This window comes from Solenopsis invicta, chromosome 5, assembly GCF_016802725.1.
Source record: "Solenopsis invicta isolate M01_SB chromosome 5, UNIL_Sinv_3.0, whole genome shotgun sequence".
Taxonomy (NCBI): Eukaryota; Metazoa; Arthropoda; class Insecta; order Hymenoptera; family Formicidae; genus Solenopsis; species Solenopsis invicta.
The window spans coordinates 21,806,490-21,832,353 of NC_052668.1; the positions used below are offsets into that span (position 1 = coordinate 21,806,490).

A 25,864-nucleotide genomic window follows, 5' to 3' on the forward strand; every position below is an offset into this window, starting at 1 on the left:
TAATATTTATTTAAATCAAGGAAATGATTTGGATATAAGAAACATTTTTTCAGTGTATCAAACAACAATAAAAAACTGATAATTGTGTCAATAATACAAGATGTAAGCATTGCTTGACGTGTTAATCGGCGCTTAAGTCAATCAGATTTTGGTCGAAGTCACTCTCTAAAACAGAGGCAGCTGTTCGTTTTAATATGCGAAAATGTGTCGTTTAGTTGAGAAATGTGTCGTTTAGTTGAGATCACGACGAAATCTCCCTCCCCTTCTCTTCCCATCTCTCCTTATCTCCGCTCTGCACGAAATTCTAATTCGAATGGGATGTTCGAATCACCGAGTCGAGTCCATTTAACGAGCATCGTCGGGGTGCAAGAGCGAGATGCTCTACCGTCAAGGACGGTAACGTTGAAGCGGGAAAAAATACGTTCGACCGCGGCCCGAGGCCGCGCTCGGGGAATTCTATAACACCTCCGGGAGGTCCTCCTCCCGGCGTAGCGAGGCGGTTATACGTGCGGTTATGGTAACCGGTCTCCACGAGTCGCAGCAAGGTCCTTAAAGGTCGATAATGGCCCCGTGGCGTGGCCCTCGACGGGCCTCTTCGGGATACGATCAAAAGGGCCGATGTCCCCGTTTCGACGCCGCCGCCGCGCCGCGCGGCCGACCGGGCCATCGACCGCGTCGAAAATTATTGCCTTAAAATACGGTCCGCCATTCCCGAACGGCCAAAATGCTGATGAAAACATTATCGGCGGATCCCGCCACACCGTGTCATCCATGTGCGGCCGGGCGGCGACGGCGGCGACGGCGGCGCGGCGCGGCGTGGCGCGGCGATGGTCCGGGACTTTGTACAAGGAACAGACTGGCGAGTGTCGCTCGCTCGTTGATTCTCTGTCGCAGACAGCTACCGAAAATTAATGAATGAATAATTCAATGGCCGACGACAGGGTTGCGCAAGACGGCGCTGCTTCACGGACGTTATCGATTTCTACCTGTGGCACTCGGCAAGTCAGTCGTGAGCTATTTATGAAAGCTAAATTACGCGTTTCGTATTGGATTTTCAGCCTCTTCTTCAGATTTCGTAGATTTATCGTTGTGCTTCGTTAACGGTATCTCCCCCCCCCATTCAGGTTATTTCGGATTGAAGTTACAGTTGTAAAGTCCGCACAATGTAAACTGTTATAATCTGTGTTTGAGAATAAGGAAATATACATACTTTAGTCGCTTTTCGTTGCACCTCGTTAATATCTCTCTTCTTAATTGTTTCATTAGAACAGATTTTTTTTTTAGAACAACGTGATTGATCTGATTGTGCATCTACAAAAATTCAGATAATAATATTTGTGGATTCCTGATTGTTTTAAAAGCTACTCATACTTTTTTCCTTTTTCAATCTCTCACGAATAGCGCGTTTCCTTAAACTTATTTATATTAGCTCTTGACGTAATCTGATAGTTAATCTGATTTAGGTGAGATATTATCGAGCTCGACTGGTCTGCGACAGTAATAAATAAAGAGTCGCGAACTCGCCATTGATAACTCATTGACATGCCGACGGTCTACGGTATCATCATCGCCGCCGATAATTGCCTCGATCGTTACATGGATCGTCGTGTGCGCTACAATGTTGCGTTGTGCGCGACGCCGCGCTGTCGCAATTAACATATATTTTTTTCCGCTAACGAAGCAACGCGCACACATGTCGATCGAATGAAAAGTATACGACGGGTAAACTCGCGGGTCCAGTTTGCCTCGAGGACACGAAGTTACTTTACGTAACGGCGTCGACGGTAACCGACGGAAATATTGCGCAGGCGATATTAGTGTTTTACGAGGGTGCTAAATTACGCGATGGGACGGACGCAACTTGAGGCGCGACTTGCGAATCCCTTTTTTTTTCCTCGCGCGACATGCGTGCGAATCGTTACTCGATCTCGCAACAGTTCTGCGTAACACTGGGAGCGATACGTGCGAGTGAAATGAAGACGAAAAGCCTTTTTTTTCGCGAATATTATTTCGCAGCGAATTGAAGATTTCGCAGCGAATTGAAGAAACATAAAAAGTGCTGCCTCTTAATTCGCAAACTCTTGGTTGTCAATAGTAAATTTAGAAATTGTCTCTTTCACTTGAATTTTGTTTATTTATAAAAAGTTATTTCGTTCCCATGAAAGGATTTCACTTCTGGGCGATTGATAGAATTTTATGAGAACGAAATAAAACTCGCAGATAAAAAAAAAGCCGAGAATCTCAAAGTTTCAGACCTTTCTCCTCTGTTCCTCCCTTTCTTTATTTCTCATATCTTCCTCGCAAGAATTTTTTCCCTTCCAAATTGCTTAATATTAAATCACGGTCGCGCGGATATCGATATTTCGTCGGATAATTGAAGGATCACACGTCGACGCGGCTTTTCATGGCAAAGGGCGCCGACGTGGCAGGCCCATTGTCCTTCCACTCGACTCTCGGCTCCGCGGGAGTGGACCCATCGAAACTCGAACGTGGAAACATTATAAATGCGGCGTGACGCCCGCTACGAGTCGTAGGAGAAGTTTGTTGGGCGTGACGGGGCCGGCGCGGGTCGCAGGGTTGGCGAACATCGGTGGGAAGAGGAAGGAAGGGAAGGTGCAGTTCTTCAGGGCCCCCGTTTCCCTTCCAGGAAGGCCCGCTGGCAATAGCATCGCGATGCCGTATACCCGCTTGTGTGTGCGCGAACGTTTTTACCAACTACCGACTCTCTTGCGTCACGCCGGGCCCTCTTATTCGCGATTAACAAGAATCGCTCGCGCTCATTTATAAACAGCTGAGAGAATGATTAATCACGCGTACGAATAAGATTGAGTCGTTCTCAGTATTGTCCCAGCGCGGCTTCGAGGGCGCGTTGCGCGTAATTTAGATAATTATGCGGCAATGCGGAATAAGACATTGTTAGAGATTCTTGCGGAGGAAACTAATGTAATAGTAATAAGTTTCCAACTAGAGGAAAGTTACAGCGGTTTTACTAGCTGTAAAGCGTCGCGTTAGCGACAGCTAGTCCGATGGTACCAATCGCATTTTTACGAGGTGAAGGAAAAAGCGGCATAGTAAAGACAACTTGAATCCACTCCCGGAATGTCCCGGTAACGAATTCTTAAACCGAAGTAACGTTTAAGTAATACTATATAATCGGGAGACGACCGGCTTGGCGATGCAGCGGAATAAAATCACGGTAAAGATAGAGAGAGAGAGAGAAAGAGAGAAAGGGCCGATAGAATCGAAGGGACGAGAGTGACGGGACGATTTGAATCCATTTACTATACTCCTATAACGAGCCGGTTGAAAAACGGTGAAATAATGATATATAATTGACAGGACTATAATAAAGCTAAATGCAATCCGTTACCGCGATTATATGCCGAGAGAGAGATGCGACAGTGGACGACATCGAGAGGAAAAAAAAGAAGAAGAAAGGGGAAGAAAAGAAAAAGCGGTTATACGAAGGCGGGAAGGCACGGGAGAGGAATGGCCTAAATTCAGGGCGACCCTTTATCGCCTCCGCCTCTTGAATTTTATGCGGAGGCCCTCGTTTCTTTCCCCCTTTTTTTCACCGCGTTACGCGCCCCGTTAAAACGAGACACACGAGCCACATTTCGCTGTACCACAACGCGGAGGGATTATGTATGAATGCGAGGCATTTTTATGCGTGCAAACAGACGAGAAACGCGAATTACGTCCGGTGAGAATTTCAGGGACGCTGTTGCGTGAGTGACACTCTCCCGCGCGCGTTAATGTTTTATTTTTCTTATCTGCGTGTAACTAATGCAATTTATTGTATTCTTTCTATTACACGTAGCCCCGTAGCAGGGAGTAGGAATTAATCTCATCATTTACCTTGATCTCGTGTTAATATTAGGGTATATCCGAGGTAAACAAATTCTGCGACACGCCCCGAGAAAATGAACGCTACGAGATATTTGCGTAATTTTACGTGATAAAGTGAATGCCATTTAACTTTTTTTGTCTCCTTTCTAATACGTAACGCGCGTAGTTGCAAATATATGTATTCCACCGTAACTTTTGCGACGGAGGAAGCTACAAACCTGTCGCACCATTTGAATGACATTATCTTCATTCCGACGCAAGATAGCGTTCTTATTTGTAGAAACCAGATCTGTGCAGCGCGTTGCGGGGCAACTTTTATTTTCCATTCTCTTTTACACGCAAATGTGCGGCGACCGCTGCGAGTACTCTGACGCGCGGTCGCGGTCGCAATCGCCGATATCTCACGGATTAATATCCGCGCGATCGTCGGAGGAGACACGATCGCGCGATAAGCAGGTACGCGAGTTATCTCGCGGATTCAACCGGCGAAAATTCAACGATGAGTTACGGTCGCTTTAAACGGAGGTGTCAGCGGCGGCAATCATTACCTTGAACCCCGTGGCCGCGATTACGGGAAACACTTCCCGAAGAAGAAAACGCCGCGCCGCGCCGCGGAAGAGCGCCGCACGCTAATTGGATGCAGTTAATTAGAGTCCGCTCGTGCCGCGAATAATCCTCGGTGTTGCAAGGACATCGACGCGAGATCAGCGGCAGAAAATCGCTGGGGACGACGGAAATATCGCGATGATTTGTTCATAATTTCAACACAGAAGCGACGTTGCGATGTATACACTGAAAAAATTTTAGCAATAGTAATCGAGCTTTGGTGAAATAACATTAGATAAAAGTTCAGTTAATATAACCAAATATTTAGTTAATTATATTAATAGTAATTCAACATAATGATAATAGTAAACCAAACGGTTACTAAATATTACTAAATATTTCATTCTATTAACGGAACGTTACATTGAAGTTATTTTATGAAAGCTTAATAACTATCATCTGCAGACTTGATTATTATTACATAAAATTCTTTCTTCAATGTAATCGCAGAGAAGCTGCATAAAAACTCTTTCAATAATTCAAAATCTTCTCTTTTTAACTAGAATAGAGTGATTAGAAAGTGCGACGGTATATAAAAAAAATGTTAGGTGTAATAAATGTAATATATAAAGTAAAGAATAATGCTTTTACCCGCTTACTCTCGTATTTACTCCCAATTTGATTCAGAAAATAGATAATTTACGTAATTTCACAAATTATACATATAATAATGAGTGGATTAAACGAGTAAATTAAACGTAAGCATCTAAGATAATGAGCATAAATAGATAGTGAGATTTATTTCACCTCTGGATTAAATCCGCGTTAAGGAGGATTATGCACTAAGTAAGTACAACGTAGCTGACAACTTAATATAATTGCAAGCGTACGACTTTGTCTTAAAGCTAGACTCAAGGCGACAACGCACGAGTTCGTGAAAGAAGTTTGATAAAGGTTAATAAGATTCATGCATATCTAAATTACGTAACGTAAGAAGCAAGATTTTTATAGAAAATCACAGCGACGATTTAATACCGTCACGCAAAGAGGAAAAAATACATTTAAAAATCGTGTAGTAATAAATATCTCGAGTCGAAAGAAGAGGAACGCCACGTACCAATTATAAATCGAGCAATGATAAGAATTAAAAGGAATGGAAAAAAGGAGACAAGGGGAAAAAAGAAAGAGGGACCGAGAGGAAGGATCTTACTTTACACGTGGAAGGGTTACTTGTCTGTTCCGCGTTGTCGAGCAAATTTATATCGTGCTGTCCCCCCCGGTGATCCCTTTTTCCCGCTGCTGCTGTCGTATGTTAGATAGCGTACGGCAAAGGGAGATTAAGGGGAAAGAGAGGGGAGAAAGGGAAAACGAGGGGGGGGGGAAAAAGAAAATAGAAGGAAGAAAAACGAAAAATATCGTATCTTGAAATATCGGCGCCCGCGGCGCGACGCGGCGAAATGTCCCGCGCGTTATGTATGCACTGCCCGCGAACGCGCTTTTATTTCCCCGCGCTCTTATATTTGCAGAAGATTATCCGCGTTGCGTTCGAGTCGCCGCCGCCGCCGAGTTAAACCGGCTTGCCCACGACAGAGCTAATCTTCGCACGGTTGTAACGCGCGAGAAAAAAAATGGAGGAGAATATAAAAGGGAAAACGTATTAGGAAGACATGAGAGGCATTGTACTTTAGACATTGAGATTTGCTAAGAACAGACAAGAGCGACTCATTTCTAAACGATGCATTCTTCTGCTTAGCAAATTTTGTCAAGTTCAAGTGGAGTACTGGGGAGATTTAAAGTTTTGTAATAGTTTTTCTATTTTATTTTTTAGCGTGAAAGTTTCTTTTTTAATGGGCACAGTGTACACTGAAAAAGAAAGAAAGAAAGAAAGATCTGCATGTCCTACTAAAAAATATTATTTTTGTAATATCTATATATTAAAAATGTAATTTAAGTATGTCGCCTTATTTATTTGACAACAATATATATAGCTTAAAAAATAAAATTTTCCAGTTTAAATGTTTTGAATTAAAATTTTGTAACATAATTTTTTAATATGATTATGGTATAACGATTTGGTTTACTAATTAAAAAAAAAAAATAAAAACATCACTAGTTCTTTGTGTCCATTTTATTCTCATTGGAATTCTGTTTTCTTTGTAGACAACTCAAAATTTATAATTGTTGAGGCCGTTATTGCGGCAAAAACGAGCAATATTATATTGTATTTAAATATTTATCTTTTTCTTTCTTTTGATATCATGTATAAAAAATAAAAAAAAAACAAAAAAATAATAAACAAAAGTTCTCATTGTCAACAACAGATGTAAATTATTAAAATTTTAAGTGACATTTATACTCAATATTTATATTTTGTTACCTGGCCTGATCGTTACATAAAACGTCATTTTTGATCAAGTAACCGAATTTATATAAAAGTATCTCTGAAATTAATGCTTGATAAAATTATTAGTCAATTAAACGGTATCTTTTAATATCGTTTTCGAGAGCAAAGTGCATCCGTTGGTACCTGCTGCGCCCCTTTCGTGACTTCGATCGAAGTAATTCCCCACGTTGCGAGAGAGGCGAATAACAAGGGGTCCCTCTCGAACATCCGTCCCAGGCTCGTCCATGGCGTACCCGTGGGACGCGTACCGTTCGTCCGTCTGTCCGCGATATCACACGGACACACGCGCGTACCCGCTCTCTCGGGTCCGTGGCAAATCGCGCCCCGGGCCCACCCCCTTTCTTTTTTTCCCGTCCAGACCCGCCTGTCCTATATTTCTTGCTCCACGCCGGAATTCCAGACGCGGCTCTTTACGCTCTCCTTCTTAAAAGGGAGCCTCCCGATTCCCCCTTTCGTCCCGCTTCCACCCTTTCCCGCCCCCGAGTTTCGTTCCTCCCCTCGACACGCGTGGGACCACGTAAGCCTTTCTATTAATGATTTTTACGGCCTTCTTTTCTGAAACATTTTTTTTTTCCTTTCCAACGAAGACCTTCTCCTGGGAGAGAAAAGAAAGAAGGGAGACAAAGATTCAGTATAGAGATGCCCCTCAGGGTACAATGCCAGGCGCAGCTGCACCTGCAGAAGTCGGCACGGTCGCGACTAATTACTATGATCAATTAAATAATCCCTGTAATTAGGGATGCTGAGCTGTGGACGTAGCAATGGCCGTTATTGTCCTCGTCCTCGTCGTTAGCCTCGTCGTCGAAAGCACCTCCGAGATCACCTCCGGCGCAGCTTCCGCGATGATAGTTTCGTTGTCCGGACCGTGAGCGTTAATTCGGACAGCTTGATGGATAGTTCGGCGAGAAAAAGCGCGCCGACCGGCTGATTACAGGACGCTCTCGCCGAGCGGCGTCTCGCAATCACGCGATCCGACATCCGAGTTGATCGATAAGGGCCACTCCCTCGGCTTCTGCTGTGGAAAACTGCCCGTTCTTGTTATCGAACGGGATCGGCTATCGACGGATCGCGATCGATCGCAAGGTCGGTTTCTGTAGGAATCCGCCAATAAACTCGCGGTGTGAAATGCCCATAAGAATTTTTTATAAAAATAATTGTATCAAAGTAAAAAAAAATCGTGCGTTTAAAGTAAATTTTTAATAATTTTTTTTCTTTTTTTAAGTAGGAAACTCCGCTCGATAAAAACTTAAATGATAAGAGAATACTGAAAAGTATTTGTGATATTTGTCACTATGATTAAATGTTGAATTAAGTAATTTTGATTTATGAAATTATCATAAATTGTAGTCATCTTTGGTGCCAACTACATTCAAATTATCGTGATTGCAGTCATTTCTTTTGTCATTGTTACTGTTAACATTACAACAGTAATAACTCTAAAAATGGAGCTTCTAACCATAATTATTTTACCATTCTATTATCACAAATACTAAATACTTTTCTTTCAGCGAAAGAAACTTTAAAATTGACTTTTGAGTTTCTGGTTTTTTTTTTTTTTTTTTAATGTTACGGTTCAACACTAAGTATGCATTTAAATTGTCATTTTGTTTTATATTGTTTTACATTTCCTAGTTATCTGCAGAAATGTATATCAATGCCGAAAGTAATCGGAGTGTAGCATTTTTAATTGAAGGATGGAATTTATTGATGAATGACGCCTATCGTTTACTCGATATCACGATAACTAGTCTGAACGCGAATGCGGGTCGCGAAATGTTAGACGCGAAAAGTATTACGCAACAATGACGATAATCGGCGACTTTTTGCGTGCCACTGTTTCCTGCAGAAGGATGTGGGGCCGTCAAGCCGTACAATCGCATCGCTCGCGCTCCGATAACGATAACACCATGCTAGTAGTTATTTGTTTTGCATTAGTTCAGCCTGACGCAATTTTAAGATAATAATTCCCTTTTCACCTTATAAGACAAAGAGGGCAAGAGGAAGCATTTTCCTCTCTATTTTCTTTTTCCTTTTCATGATTGATATACTCTATGGATAAGGAAGAGCTCAAGGCGTTAATCAAAGCGACGCTTTCCTCGTCCCACATTTACTTATTCCATTTATATACACACGTCTTTATGAGAGGTAATCTCGATCAGCGTTCGAATGCGTACTTTTACGAGAGATATCCATCTTGCCCACGAGAGGAGAGAGTTGGAGTGCTCGAGCACGATGGACGACGAAGCCCCGACGTAGGCAAGTCGCGGCGCAATACGCGAACACAATGTTGCCGCGGACACGTGCAGCAACCTTTGATATTCACCGGCCGTGTGCGAGCAACCGGGCTCCACCTAGGCAGGAGAAAGAGAGAGCCGTATCTCTTTGAGCTACACGGCGCATTTTCCGTGCGCGACTTTCTCTCTCTCTCTCTCTCTCTCTCTCTCTCTCTCCTTCTCTCCGTCTTTCTTTTCCATTCTCAGTCTTCTTTTTCGCGAGATGCACGTCAACCGCGGGACGTAAAATATTTCAGAGGCGGTTAAAGGCTGCGGTGGGAAACCTCACGGGAACGCTCGCGGTATGCGAAGCGGATTAGAGAAAGAAGCTGCGCGCGTTGCGTCAAGTTCTTGGGTGCGACGAGCGTGATGAATAATTGCCGATCCGTCAATGCGGCTTCACGCGCATTTGAGATCTATCCGTCTGTTAAATGGCGATGGTGTCGAATTACGGATTTACGCGAGACACGGCGGCGCGATGATAATTAATATCGAAACGAATCCCGGGAAAACTCATTAGGATCGCATGCGTGTAAACGTGACACGCGGAAAAAAGGAAAAAAAATCGCGAACGAGAGACACGCTCGTGATGAAACGCGTTTATTTTACTATCACAATTCGCCATTCGCGAAACGTTGTAATAATTAATTCGTTTAGCGGCCGTAGTTTAATTTATTGTTTGCATCGTATAGCGCATTCCCGCCTCTATTAGCTGAAATATTTAATTTCCATTAAAGGCAAATTAGTCATCCGATACACTTTCGGAGTCAATGTCACACACGATTTTCACAACGCACGTTAGTTGTCGTGTAACGAGTTACAAAAATTTTTATCTCTCTCCGTGCTCAATCTTCTTTTCTCCTTTGCTTACGCGAGATGGAAGTCTTCCCATTAATTTAAGCTCGAGTGCTACTCATATTTTTCTGACATTAATACTACTCTGGGTGAAAATTCACCCACACAATTAAGAGCCTTTTTTTACACTTTTAAGAATTTATTTTAGATTTTTTCTACCTTATAAGTTGCAAGGTGTTAGAATAACTGAACCAACACTGTTTCTCAGTGTATAAAAAAATCTGATTAAATCTTATTTTAAACTATGAACATTTTAATAACGAAAACTGTATTGAACTTGAATTAGCACCTGGGTGAAAATTCACTCATAATGGCACTCTAGAGTTAAATCACACGCGTGTCGCGATGTTCGCACGTTCGCGAGTTCGAACAATACATTCAAGGATTAGAGGTGCGTTGAAAGGTTAACAATTAGCGGGGCAATTTACATTAACAATTCAAGCGGTTCATGAATTTGTTTAATATCGATTAACGACGTTGTTGTCGCGTCGTCGGTAAATACGAAGCGTAAATGTAACGTCGCGTCGTTGCGCAGCAAGCGTTTCTCTTCCCCCCTTTTTTTTTGTTTCCTTTCTTCCTCAACGGCGCGGCGCGTCGCGAGACGTCCTGCACTTGCATTCCCGTCGGACGTCACGCGTCCACTTGGTAATAAAGCGCGGCGAATTGGGTCGCTTGATACGGCACCCGGCAGCAGTCAATAAAGGGAGATTCCACGGGATTTATTGTGCGCTCAAACGCTCAAACGTCGATGTACACCGCTCCTAGGCGCGAACGCGCCGCGACCGTCAGGTACGCTGAGAACAATTAGGCTAACAATGACTCTCAAGCGGCGTCCGGGTCACGGCTCCCCGGCGTTGCGCCTCCTATTTCTATGTGCTTTACGAGTAGTACGTACTTTTTATGGTCGATTGCGCGATAATAACATTGCTGAATGAGAAATCCAAGTTAAAAGAAAAAAAAAAAAAATTAGCGATTAATATCAACAATACGCTGCGGTTTCATATTTGTTCCTTTGTTTCCGTTTTCCAGATGCATTTTAACGTTTGTAAACTAGTGATTGCGAGAAATTGATAGCATTGAAATTTTAGTAGCCATTTGTGGAGTGGACATTAAATTAAATTAACAAAAGAGATTGGATTTAAAATCGGAGCTACAAATAATAATAATAATAATAATAAAGTTATTTTTCACAGAAAAAATTATTTTTAAACAGAAAAATATAAATACAAAATAAAATAAATTGTTTAATAAAACGAGTAATAATAAAACGAGAGAATATGAATAAAATATTTAAAAGATAATTTGAACATTTATATATTCGTAAAATAATACTCTTATGCTTTTTAATCTCAGCTCCTTTGATTGATGCTGTTAATGGCGTAGATTACTAAGTATCGAAAGCTACTGATCGATAAGTATCGCCTACCGAATTGCTAATAAGCAACCGATTTCGTGATCTCTCCGGCGATCTGCCATCCGCGTTTAACTTGTTTATTGTTGGCGTAACGACGGGATAGGGAGGGGGGAGGGGGGGGAATCGATTGAGACGTCCGCTCCTCGGAACACGCCAGCCCTAAGGGTCCCGGCTAATTGCTATAATTAATTGCGTGATTGCTATAGTTAGATCGATCCGGATTGCCAGTTAGAAGAGTGTAGCTTCTGCCACCGTAATGATACAGTCACAAAAAGATACCTATGTCGATTTGACGATTGTTTCGGTTCGATTAAAAAACGCATCAATCAGAAAAGTGGTAAAATGTGCCTATTTTTTCTTGTAATCTTATAATTTCAGTGTTTATCGCATCTTATAATTTCAGTATTTCATGTGTACAATTATATTTTTAATAACTATAAATTTTAAATTTTATGTGATATGTGATTTTATTAAATTTAATTTAGAATTTTAATTTATATATATATGCATATATAGCTATGTATATTGTCTAATATTCTATTATACAAAGAAAGAGGATGCGTACTCCATTTAAAATATTTTTTTATTATATTTTCCATTTTGATGTATTGATTTGTACGCAAATAAATATTGGAAATTGTAACTTGATGTTTCAGGTACTTATTATTATAATATTTAATCTTTCACAGATTATAATTTATTAAAAGTTTTTTTTTGTAATATGCTACAAAAGATATGATTTGGGCAACCGTTTCAATTGTACCTATGGGTTTTGAATCGTATCGCCTTTGAAAATATCGAATTTATGAATTAAAATAATTTAAAATATAAAAAATCAATTAATATTTATTAATAATTTATCGAAAAAGAGGATCATATATTTGATAATTAATAAATTATAATAATAAAAAGATAAGGACGTCGAAATAAATTGGCTCGAATTTATTTTTGCAAGTGACATTTTTATTCATATAAATTAATATTTTTTTCTGTCATACATTATCACATATTACAATAAAATTGGTGTTACTATTTAGAAAACTTGATAGAGTTTATAAAAGTATTGATTTCATTTTCATAATTATATTGTAAATATGTATTATGTATGAATGTAAAATATTATAATATGTATACTACATTTTTTTACTAAAATATAAAAAATTAATATAAAATTATATTATCAGCTACACAAATTAAAAAAAAAGTTAACATCAGACCTTTAAACTTTTGTTAATACAAAACAAGACATAATCTGTCAAATTTTTGTTTGCATTACTCTCTCATTTATTTCATATTTTTGTCACTAAATTGTTGCTTACATTAAATGAAAATATAAAATACTAATGACGTAGGTAATCAGTACGTATTTATAACCTCTTTCCTAATTCTCCAATTTATTTTTACATTTTTTGATTAGTGCACTGAATGTTAGTTAATCTTTTATTATAACTTCAATACAATTTTTTTAATATGATTTATATATAATTTATATATAATTTTGCAACTTTTGAGAGACTCCTTTGTACAACAGTTATGATAACACTTGTATGATTTAAGTTTTCGATGACGTAACGACGAAGTAGAAGAACGTTTAACGAGAGATCGGTAAGGCGTCTGAAAAAAAGCAAGGCTCTTAACGATTCGACGAGGAGGAAAAAAAATATCGGGCGGACCGGCGGTGCGTTTTTACGACACGGTAGGGCCCCGGCTCTTTATGCCGGATCGGAACATTAAACCGCCATCTCTTTAAAAGCGTTGTATTTCTTTCATCGACGTTTGCGGTCCGACTGAGTTACAAACAGAACTTGTAACTTTCACATTCTATGAGCGTAGTCGTTCTACGGTCAACTTGGACAGTCGAAGGCGTTTATCGAGCGCGGCGTGTGCCAATTTTTCCCGTGGACGACGTCAAAATAATTTCGGTGTACAATGCTTCGAAGTTTTGCGGAGCAAATTGCAGATTAAAAAAAGATTGTGCCTCGCTATTTTCCGCGAGAGGTCTGTTATCGACCTGTGAAATATGATCCATGGCACCCTCCTTCCCTCGGGAAAAATCATCGAGAGCCGCGTCGTACGTGTGATAATAACACGTTGCGTGGCGATACTTGCGGTTTAATGATTAGGGGTTCGCGTTAACGCGCCACGACGAAATTACAACGTCGCGGGATAGATCACGCCTTCGCGAAAAAAAGGGAAGTGCGAAAAAATCGCGGAATCAGAGGTATGTTTGTGATTAACTTCCCTCTCAACACCTTTCGTGTTTAATACCAACCTTTCTTAACAATCATGTAAGAAGTCTCTCTGAAACTTCGACAAGTTTTGAAGAAAAATTGGAAAATTAAATAGGATTACCTATAGTCTAGCTATAGTTTAGAAATGCGGAAATTTTCCTCCCCCACGGAAATTTCGCCATTAAACGTGAACTCGCAGCTGACATCGGACAAGCGACGACGTTTCAGCCTCATGGTTAAGCGTGAAAAAAAAAACAGTATCAAATTAAAACTAATATATGTTATTTAACAATCATTGTTTCATGTATAAGCAAGAAATTATATTCTTACGTATGAAACAAGGATAACGTCGCTTGTATATAATTTAATCTTCTTTAAAGAATTTGATAATCTTAAAATATATCAGCAAAAGATTATATTTTTGTGTCAATATTATAATAGTCATCTAAAGACACAATATGATTGTTTTGATAATATTAGAAAATTCTCAGTTCATCAAGATATTATTTTCTTTCCGCTATTTTTTCAATTCATGAAAATTATTACCGAATAAGGATATATATTTTTCTCGATAAAACTATACAAATTAAATTCATGTAAGCCAATTACGTCTATTTAATGTCATTTTATTTCAATATTTAACATTTCGAAAATAAAGATATTCTCCAAACGAGATTTTCCTTTGTGTGCACGTTTATTTTTATTATGATACGGGCCAATGTAGATTTGCCATTTATATAAGGTTTGGTCGTGTGCTCCAATATATTCCTACTCACTCCAACGCGTTCCACGTTTGTCGCAAACATATTGGAGCGCGTTGGAGTGAGTAAGAGATCGGAGTATGTAACGCGAATAAATCTATATTTAGATTTTAAGAGAATTAAAGTGAACATGTTTTTTTTTCCAATGGATATTTGTATCTTTTTACGGTGCAAGAGCAAGTTCTTCGGCACTTGGGGTACCCACGCGCTCATTATCCGCCTTTTCATCGGCTCACCAGCGATAAATCTGTATTATGTCCTTCTAGGCGATACGGCACCAAGTGCGGCGGCTGTCTCCAAGGGATAAACCCGCAGGACCTTGTGAGGAAAGCGAGGGACAAGGTTTTCCACCTGAATTGCTTCACCTGCCTGGTGTGTCGGAAGCAGATGAGCACCGGCGAGGAGCTCTACGTCCTGGACGACAACAAATTCGTTTGCAAGCAGGACTACCTGTCGGGCAAACCGCTGCCGGACACGCATCACGTGCACGGTCACCACGGTAAGCCGCTAAAACAACTCTTTCGTCATTACCTTCAGTCACTTCGCATAACAATATTATCTCGACGCAATCATATTATTACTTTCCTTTATTTGAACATATTTAAATCTTGCGTTAAAAACCACGTTAGGTTTGCATAATAAATTCGCGCAGAAGATTAAATTGCAGCGATGTCAAATAATTAGGTTCTTCTGTTATCGATAGCGAAGTTAATAAATAATTGTACGATCGAAACAGCAAACAGAATCGAGAGAGTAAAGTTAGTCTACGAAGAGGAGAGGTACTTTAAAGTGTCACAGTTCGTCTGTGTATACTGTCCGCTCCGTTTACAGATCGATTCGTCGCGGGATTTAAATTTAAGCGATACCCAGAGGAAATCCGTGTTCGTATGCCAATCGATATCGAGAATAATTTCATCCTGCTTCTAATCACTGATAATATGATCGCGATGATCGATAATATAATTATTTCAAGAATTATCCATTTCTTATGCATGCGTGAAATTTGACAATCATATTATTTATTTTATTTACTTATTTTAAGTTAGACATGTACACACAGATTAAGGAATTACAGAACCTAGCGAATCGAAAAACAGGATATTTTTCAATACCAAAAAGTTAGATAAGATTTAAATGGATAAATCTCTTTAATTAAGTTTTACATGACGTTGAAGAATATCCTATTTTTTAATTCGCTATAGGGAAAGAACGGTTTTGCTAAAGTATCTACAAATTCAGTTGGATACAGATCTGAAAAGAATTTTGTTATAGATCATTAAAACATAATTATGCAAGACATTTAAACCAATTGCTAGAATGCCAATATTTTTTTGTGGCATTGCTCGTTATACGTTGGACGTTCTTTACAAATTATTTTGATGGTCCAACAAAATTATATTTTCAGATTTGCATTCAATTAAATTTTTAGATACTTCAGAGTCATTCTTTTCATGAGTTCTGTAACCTCTTAACGTGCTCTCGTATTTCTTGTATCGGGTATGGATATTTATTGATGTGGCTATATATTGGATATAGATTTACCGGTACTTTAACGAATCCAATAAAAAGGTTATTTGATACTCTAAAATCGTTAGGACAATTGTAGCACTATAATTAGAGACATCTCCGAGATGTCCAAGTTATTTTGTCCGAGTCGACAAAATGCCCGCCTTTCCCGATAAAATCGAGTGAGAAAAGCGAATATTTTAGAAACATCGACGTATTAAAGGCATATTAAAGTTTCAGTCTTCAGCGGCACGGCCTAAATACGTCGCGCCAGCTCTGCTACGTCGCGATTTCGACGTGGCACGTGGCTGTCAGCGGCACGCGGCGATCGATCGCGGCTCGAAAATTCGCGCGAAATCGCGTTTGGCACACACTCGGCTCGGTGTGCAAACAAAGTCAACGCACAATCGCCTTCCATTATATCGATCTCCACGCCGCTGTCACCGGAACGCGGCGCCGCTGTCCGGAGAAGGGTAGGGCGTATTATCGCGACAGCTCCTCCTCGCGCTCGACCCCCTTGTCTTCCCCGTCGTTGGGTCCCCCGTCCGATCTCGCGCGAGCGCGTTTTACGATCGCCTCCGTCGTTTCCGTTCCCGTCGCCGATAAATAATTTTATCCGCCGCTCGCGAGAAAGAGAGGCCGTCATAAATTATCGCGCGGCCCGCCGCTCGCCGATTCCGAAGTCAAGAAGCAGCCCGTTCGTCGGAGTTATCGGAGAATCGGCAAGCCGACGCTTCGACGCCGATTGAAGCGGAAGGGATATCCGCGCGCGTTGCAAAACATATTTGGAAATACGTATGAGCAATCTCAAGAAAGATACAATTGACAAAATATCGACATTCCTTATACGCGGTTAATGCAATGCAAATACGTACATGGCATCAATATCCCTTTAAATTCGAGCGTTCCTATACAAAGACCATGGCGGAACCCATTTCTCGAGTGGCTCAGAATTTCGGGATTTATTTTTTCGAGCGGCGAGCTCGAGGGGGTCACAGTTCAACGCGCACGCCGCCACGGATTTCATGGAGTCAGGATCAGCTTAAAAAAAAAAAAGGAGGGACCGGCGGGATGAGAGGAGGGCGGGGCGGAGAGGGCAGGTTTTTCACGGGAGTTTCTACCCCGAACGAGAGAGAGAAAGCGGCAAGCTGTGAAAACAGCGTGGCGCGTATGCCACCGTGAACCACCGGCCGAGAAGGGAGACAGAGAGAAATGGAGACGAAGGCGCGAGAGAGACGGCTGGCCGGCTCGGTTTCACGAGGGCCCCACTCGTATATAAGCCGTGAAACGAAAACCGAAAGGTCGTTAGGCAGGGGGCGAACCTTTTGTCGTTCCGTTGCCGACGTAGCCGAAACCGCAAAACGCACCGACAACCCGTTTTCTTCTCTCTCTTCGCCCGGCCGTCTTTTTCTCTCGGGGATCTCGGGGAGCCCGTTGTGCGTTCGCTGTACGTGAGACAATGTCGTGGGACAGCCGCCGAGAGCGCGGGAGAGCGCCGCGAAATGATTTACGCCTCGGCCGCGACCGATTCGGCCCACCGCGCCGGTTCGCTGTCGATGAGTTTCGCGCGAAGCATCGTCGTCATCGCCGTCGACGTTGTTGTCGACGGCGCGGCGGCCTCACGAGGGATATATTTTCCTGAGCGCATACCTGCGGATGCAGGAACGAATCCGTAAAGCCGCGTCAAATGTCAACTTCGAGAAGCCGCCTTCGCGGAAGGATTCTATGATTTTTCGTGGGCGGTTCCGGCGCGCTTTATAGCCCGATTTCGCGGAAAAGGATTAGCCATCGCAAAACAGGAATAGTGTAAAAAGTAGAGAACAAAGTAGAAAATAAAATGTATTATTATACACAAAGAACAAAATAAGAGCAGTAATATTGCTGAAGGTAAAAGTGAAACAAGGAAGCGTTCTCTTCGCATGGTCTATACAAGTTCATTTAATCTGAGAATAGTCATTTAGGCTGTTTTTTTACACCCCCGGTGTCGAAAAAATTAACTTTACATCACATTTTTTTACCAATCCAAAATCCATATCTATAATCTTTCATTCGAAGATTCCGAGACCCAATGTGAGACAATAGAAACAAGTTCTAACTCATACATTTATATTATCAATCTGTTGAAACTAATTGGAGTGTAAGAACCTCGTAAGTGATCGTTTACGCAAAAAAAAAATATATATGTATATAGAGTAACTATTCTTGGTTTAAATAGATCCATATTTAGTCGAGTTATGTGCATTGAGTCATTATATATATCTTTCGTACCTGCCGTACTGTCTTTTACACCGCTTATTTTTTACCACCGTCCCCTCAACTACTGATTATCGATAACCGGCGGGAACAATAGAAGCAGGTATGGAGGCACGCTGCTCGAAATCTTCATCGCGTGGAGAACGAATTCGACGCGCAACTGGGGGCAGAATGTTGACGCGAGCCTTCAGGATGATTTCGAGCCGATGATTAAGCGACATGACCGTCTTGATGCCCGACACTTTTTCAACATTAATCTCTGCCATCCGCTCGGCCATTTGCCGGTTGTCGAATCCGCTGCCATCGTTCTCCCTCTCGGCGGCGCGGCGCGCGAGACGAGAGAGAGCACGGTAATTATGCTCGTAGAGACGATTAATATTCGGAGACACCATTTTTTCGGCGGTTCCCGGTCGTAAAATATATTGCGCGGGGAGTATTTCGTGCGCAACGCCGTTATTAAATGTGGAAGGCAAAAGCCGACTTTTAAAAGCGCCATTTGCCGCTCGCAACCACGTACTTAGCAATTGAGGTAGCTGCACTAATTAAATTATAACGGAAAAAGAGTACGTAATTGTTTGAATTTGTTTCTTAAAGGTTTTGAACGCGCAGCGTTAATTTATTACGACGTTACTAGGCATTCTTCTTGTTAATGGAACGCAAGTATTTTTTGATCAATTTCAGACTCTTGATAAACCGCAGGACAATTGCGTCAGTATGTGCAAGTAACTCATTTTTAATTACGTTACACGCAAATGTCAATATCGATCGCGATATCGATGGATATTCGACTCTTCTTTAAACATCTCGTACAGATGTTTCCTTCGCCGTCGGCAATCTCTCTTCTTTCAAGCGAGAGCGCCAGCAGAGCGTCAATTAAAAATTACTTAAATCAAACTATTTACGTTTGAATATCAATAATATCCATACCACGATAATCTGTAATTTATTCCTGCATGTTGAAAATTCAGTCGCTGATTTCGAACAATTTCATAATTGCATGGAAGCGGTATGAACGATTTCTTTATGATTAGCAAATAAAATTGGAAATATATTTTCTTTGACATCTCACAAGTTATAACTTTGAATATTTTTATCTAAATATATAACTACACAATGCACTGTTAAATTCGTAATATTGAATTATATTCAATTATTCCTATACATCACCATTGCTATTGTCATTTAACTAAAACAATGAAGAGAGTTAAACAATTTAACTCTCAAGAATTATCAAATTTGACTCACATTTAATCTATTATTTACTAAATGTATACACATTAATGTAAACGCTGTTTACTTTAAGTACTAAGCAGTTCAACCACAGAAATGGGTTAATTATATAAGGTTCTCTTAACTATTTGTTTTGAAATTAATTTCGATATACATGGAAGTTAAAATTAACAAACTGTTATTTAACCCAAAGAATTGGTTTACATTTGATCTTTTTATTTAACAGCGTATGCAACTTTATTATTGTTTAAAGTATCTTGTTCCGCTTCTGTGCAAATGAGCGAGTCGCGATATGCACATGAAAAAAAAAGGATTAGTTGCAGCAGCAAGAATCTGCTCGTGGTATCTAAATTTCAGTCTGTATACAGCCAAGATTCAGTTATCACACGCAGATTCTTGCTGCTGCCACTAATCTCTTTTTTCCCTTACATGTGAAAGCTGTCGCAATCGTTCCTTCCGAAATCGGCGGTTCGTTGGTCGATGTTATTAAAAAGGCCGGTGTCTCGCGTCGTTCACGAGCAGAACCGTCCAACCTGTCGGCAGGCGGAGACTCGCTGATGGGCTCGGGATCGGAAGACGAGGACGAAGACGGTAGTGCCCACCATCACCATCACGACTCGGCCGTTCGCGGCGCTCATCTCGGGACCCACAACATTGGTGCGGGTGGTCCCGGCGACCAGACCGTCGGCCACGGCGGCGAACTACCTCTCGGTGGCGATCCCTGCAAGCAGGAGGACTCCGAGGATCAAGGTAAGTCCTGGTTTAAGATAAAACAATGAAATCACGGCGGCAGCGATACGCTCAGTAGACAAAGACGTTCTCTCTCGCGCAATTCTCTCTTGGAAAAAATATTATTCATGAGAATTATCTTGATGCGATAGAATGTATAAAGAATCTTGTATTAAGTTAAATCGATTATTCCGGTGAGTCAGAAAGCCATTGGAGAAAATTCTATTATTTTAATAAACAAAGTAAAATTCTATTAGTTTTTGAATAAAAAAAAATAAATTCTTTTGATTACCCGATAGGTGCTGTAAATATTTTTCTGCGAATAACTTGTGTGAAGTTCTTTTTAATCTCTTTAGTCGCATTTGCAAGTAATATATGTAAGCGGTATAAATATTAATGGTAGAGTGAAGATACATATTTTTATGATATAGACAGTTTTACGCAGCGCAAACTACCTTCTGAGTAGAACAAGAGAACGTCTTTATTACGTCAAACGCGAAAGACGAAAGATTAATCTCGCAAAAAGAAAAGTAATGAGGGATCGTAAACGAAAGTCAATATCGCGCAGCCAAGCATAAAGGGCAAAGTGCATGCATGAAATATCTAAGCTGTCATCTCGATTATAGTGATTAGACATTCCATATGTATTACATATACGTGCGCTTACATGTCAGCGAATTGCAGCAAACGAATCAAGACTATATATTCACACGCGCCATAAGTTAGCCGACACGGTACAACGCGAAACTCGATCAAGAGCAATCGATTAGCGGCTTGATCGGGCTACCCTTCGAGCCATGTCGTCTTGGAGACCCCGCGAGCACGAATTCGCGGCGTCGCGACGTCACGAATTGCCGAGGGCGTCGCCAGTCGCCGGGAGCCGTCTCGAGCCATTATATCGCTCCTGCTCTTTTATCGCGCGCACAACAATCGGTCCTTTAGCCATACACCACCTAGCCTCACCCTCGCACGGGCTCTCGTACAACCAGCACAACCAGCACAACCAGCGCCTCGTTGGCCCCACGATCACGGGCGTCTTCACGAGGGGTGGGCCCCCGTTGTGCGGTGTGACACTGTCCAAACATTTTCTTTGTCCCGCGGTTAAGACCTACCCGGTATACATATATACGTATAACGTATATAGATTATCGTGCACAGAGCCGAGGACTTATATACGCGTGCGTATGCGTGCGTGTATGCTAGCAGTGCGCGCGATGTGCGGGGTACGGCTTTCAGCGTGCGCGCGCGGCAGCAGCCACGATAATCCGATGGGGGTTTCGCATCGCTTCCGGGGGATTGGCTCCGATTGTTGTTACCTCGATCCGGCCGATGAAGATACCGGGATACACGGGGTGTCCCAGACCTACCGCGTGGCTTCTCTTAGCCACGATTACTTCGATCAATTTATATTCCTCCGCGCGCGTTCGTCGAAAAGCTATTCGCGCTGAAATCGCGCTGAAGTATCCATTGGTTCTGCCAATTTTGATTGGTTCTTACATTTTTTCATTCAAATTGGATTAAAATTTGATAGATCGTGAATTATGTGTAACATAAAGATTGACAATACGCGTGTTGTTGAAATTTTATAACGTTTTTCAACGACATAAGCAACTGTGTCGCTATTGAAACAGACGTCGTCTTTGGTGAAATTCATAAAGACACCCGGTAGGTGCGTGTACGTGCGATAGACTTCCAATCCTCCCGATCGACAATGCGTTTTTTTTTCAAATTTAACTTCAATGTTGCGGTACGAGAGATCGCAACTCGACGGGCGTCGCTTAGAAACTCCCGTAACGCAATGATGACTCGTGTCTGAGGATGACAAGTCATTTCTGGGTTACCGACGAGTCACGCGTCAGCGGATACGCATAGTTCGGGATTAAGAAACCGACTGTATCCCTCGGCCATCGACGACTGGGTAATAACAAACGTGCGGCGTAACGCTGAAAATATTGTGTCAGCCTTTTTTTCCAGACGCTGATACCCAGACGCTGATACCTTCACAGCTTGTCTCTATAAATCGTGTACGAATGACAGCGTCGTCTCCGTTAAAAATTGAGGGTTTGAGGATACAGAAGATACAGGGCAAATTAAGGAGCCATTATTTCGATCTAAATCAAACTTAAGTCTAACGATTATCGACCTAGTGCGATTTATTTTTACTTTATCTATCAATCTATTTTGCAAAAAAATTTATTCTATTTATATTACACAGTTAAAACTATATAATTTAAAAAAGAAACGATTTGTTCTTTGCTTACGCGGAAAGAATGGTCTTTCGCCGCAGTATCTGCTAAAAATAACTAGACAAAGGTTTAAAAATAATTTTGTTGGACCGTCGAAACAATTAAGTAGATAATCAAACGTAATAAGCAAGGCTGCAAAAAATTTTGTTTCAGCAATGAATTAAAGTCTCCTACATAATTATTTTGATGGCTCGACAATATTCTATTTGCAGATCTAACTAAATTTTTAGAACTTCAGTAAAAGTATTTTTTTCTGTGTTGTTGATTTTGGTTTCCGACGCAATTTGATTCGAGTGTTTTTTTTTTTTTTTTTTTGAAAAATAGAAAACGAATCGAACCGTCTCAGAAAAGTTGTGTCTTTATCTTCTCGAGAATTAGGTTCCTTGCCATTGTATTTAAAGGACGGACATGAAACTCGCTATCGCGAAAGACACGAACTTCTCTCGCAGCGAGCAATTTCGCTAGCAGCCCGCTCGAGTCGGCTCGAGTTCGTCGCGAGATAGGCCCCAGGTGATCGTACGATTGTGACGCGGCAACTCGGCTTCGATCGGTTGAAGGTTCCCTGGACGGCGATCCCGAAACGAGGGACAGTCAGACGGAAAACAAGAGCCCAGACGGCGGCGCCGGCGGTGGCAGCGGCGATGGCAGCGCCGGCTCGAAGCGACGCGGCCCGCGGACCACTATAAAGGCGAAACAATTGGAGATCCTGAAAACGGCCTTTTCGTCGACCCCGAAGCCCACCAGGCACATCAGGGAACAGTTGGCGAAAGAGACCGGCTTGCCCATGAGAGTCATACAGGTGGGAAATTTCTTTTGTTTCTCCATTATACGATATCTATTTATTTTCCCTTCAACGAAAAGTTTCTTCACGAATCTGATCGCACTATCATTTAATTAATTATTTTGATGTAATGAATGATGTAATGAAATCCGAAATAAAATTTCCGTGTTTTGTAGTTAAAACATAATAAAATGAAGAGAACGATTTTATACTTGCTGCACTTGGAAAAATCTTTAATGTAGGAGTCGATAATTGAATAATAATAATGAAATAATTATAATAATTTAATATTGTTATAGGAATAATAATTTACTCTTCCTCTCTCTTATTGTTAGTTTTTGTTACGAGTTTTGCTACTCGTAAGCAAATTCTTTAGCTTATGAAGAAAATCGTGATTCGTGCTATCGGCGACGCTTTTATACGACTGGCATCTGAATCGCCGTTAAGAGCGAGGCAGCGCTCAGAAATCCTTCGGCGTCGCGAACAAGTCGGAAAAAAACCGCGTCGACAAACCATTTGCCGGAGAATAATTCACTCGGCACGACGACGTCATATTATTTACTGGGAAATAATTTCACGACAACACCGCCGCGGTTAATTCACGATGTAACACCAATAAAAAAAAATTGTTTACCACGGTTTTCTCGTGTCCCAGAATGTAAAAGGAAGAATAAAATGATGTAAGATATATCACGTAGCATTCTGAGGCCCACATCTCAGAATGCTACACATTTACGGGTTAACATAAGCATTAACGAAATGTAAGAAACGGAAAACGAGATAAAAGAAACCTGCCGATATTTTTTTACAATGTTAGAAAATCTATCATATTAATACCTATTCTTAGAGTAATTTATAGCTGTAAGACAACCGTGTACAAAATCGAAAGAAGAGGAAGACCATCGTTAAATAATTCAGCGATTAAAGAAGCGGCCGGTCTGCCCTCTCGCTGCTTTCAGGTCTGGTTTCAAAACAAGAGGAGCAAGGAGCGCAGGCTGAAGCAGCTGACGTCGATGGGCAGGAACCCCTTCTTCGGGGGCTCGCGCAAGATGCGCGGATTCCCGCTGAACCTGAACCCGGGCGCCCTCGGTGGCGAGGACGGACCACCGCCCGGTTTCCCGTATTTCGGCCCGGACAAGTTCGAATTCGGCTACGGCGGCCCGGTGGCCTTCCATCACGAGTTCTTCGGCGCGCATCCGCCCCCGCATCCGCATGGACCGCATTTTGCCGGTACGGGAAATCCAGGTGAATTTTCTGCCATCACGAATGATTACCGTTGTCGTTATTATCGATATAGCCTTTCAGCCTGTTAGGAATAAAATAAACTCTAGACTTGTGTATTTGAAACAGGTAGAATCGCGAAAACTTGGGAGATGTCAAAGTCTCTCTCGTTGCACAAGTTTTTAATTGATCTTTCATAGCTTCTTGCTCGCAATCAAATTTCCATGTAAAATTCCACTGTTTTATTAATTGACTTTTGTCTCGATAGTATAAAAACTTTAAAAAAAAAAAAAAAAAAAAAAAACACAGGCGATCTCTACCGAAAGTCTGGGCCCGGAGAGCCTAGTCCCGGAATCTCGCGTAATTATAATAAACCTCGAATCAAGTAGGTAGGCCCCCGCGATAATTATGACAGCCGGTTTCGGAGATGGCCGAGCGGATACGAGATCCCCTCTGAGAGCAGTACGTAATCTGTTTCTGACAGGCCTGGACCCGGCCAGTTTAGCGGGCATGGCAGCCGCAGTGGCGGTGGCAGGGGAATACCCACCTCCGGGCGCGGGGGGCGGCCCTCCGGAATTTCTCACGGGGCCCCCGGGCAGGGGCCCCCTGCGCCCACCGGCGGCAGCCCCGGAGAGTTCCTGGCACCTTCAGGTAAGAGGGAAATATCCCCTCCGTAACCATTACCGCCGAAAATCGGCCGAATCGCGATCGCCGATCTACCTCGGGTCTGCCCGCGAGCGGACTTTATGTTTACGCTCGCGCCGATTTATTAACGTTATTTTCGCGATCCGGCGGCAACCATTAACTCGTGAGCGCCTGAAGGAGATCGACCTGCTTCTCGCACCAAAGAATAATATTCCGCACAAGTCGTTTAAAGACGTCGGATAACTTTTTTCATCGGTTCTACACTTTACTTTCTTGTGATATATCGTCCTTTTTTCTATACAATTACATTTTCATATCTGTGTAAATTATTTTTCTCAATTTGATTTTCGGCAGTAGAAATCAACGATGGCCGGGAAAGAGAGATTACATAACGTTCACTTCGACCGTTTCGTGACGATTATTCGTGACGATTTATTATACACATCTCTGTTATATCGAACATGCCGTGTCGTGTTAATTAGGAGCGCTTTAAGCTCGCGGTATCGAATTGAAACTGTTTCACGCCATTCAAATGTTTCACGTTGAAATGAAAATTATACGTTGCTGTTAACCTTTCGCACGCGGTATCATTTTTATCGTGCGGCATCGCCGCGCTATCATTCGCACACCGTCGCAATGCTATTTCGTGCACACGAAAGACGCGCCAGGGATTTCTAGCCGGTTAGGATTTTCTGCAACAAAGTATACGGCAGCGTGAATGTCATTTCCTTCTGAGCCTGTCATACGGATAATTGAGATCTGGCAATCAAATGGCGTGACCTTTCGCGATACGTCTAAGACTGAAATTCACCATTTTTTTTTTCAACGCGCGTCAGATACGCATATGCGTCTTATACGGCTGTCACCGGCGTATCAATCAAGTCACATACACGCGCGTTATTAATTCGTTGAGGAAAGTG

The 25,864-nt window shown here is 41.7% G+C and overlaps 1 protein-coding gene across 1 annotated transcript in view; it reads left to right on the forward strand.

The window, feature by feature from the left end:
• Window positions 1-25,864, forward strand: part of LOC105195162 (LIM/homeobox protein Lhx5) — a 47,745-nt gene that overhangs the window by 19,497 nt on the left and 2,384 nt on the right. Inside the window, 6 exon segments of the mRNA XM_011160436.3 lie at window positions 14,600-14,832; window positions 19,845-20,072; window positions 22,855-23,096; window positions 24,038-24,323; window positions 24,784-24,894; window positions 24,897-24,950. Coding sequence (XP_011158738.2) covers window positions 14,600-14,832; window positions 19,845-20,072; window positions 22,855-23,096; window positions 24,038-24,323; window positions 24,784-24,894; window positions 24,897-24,950 — 1,154 coding nt within the window.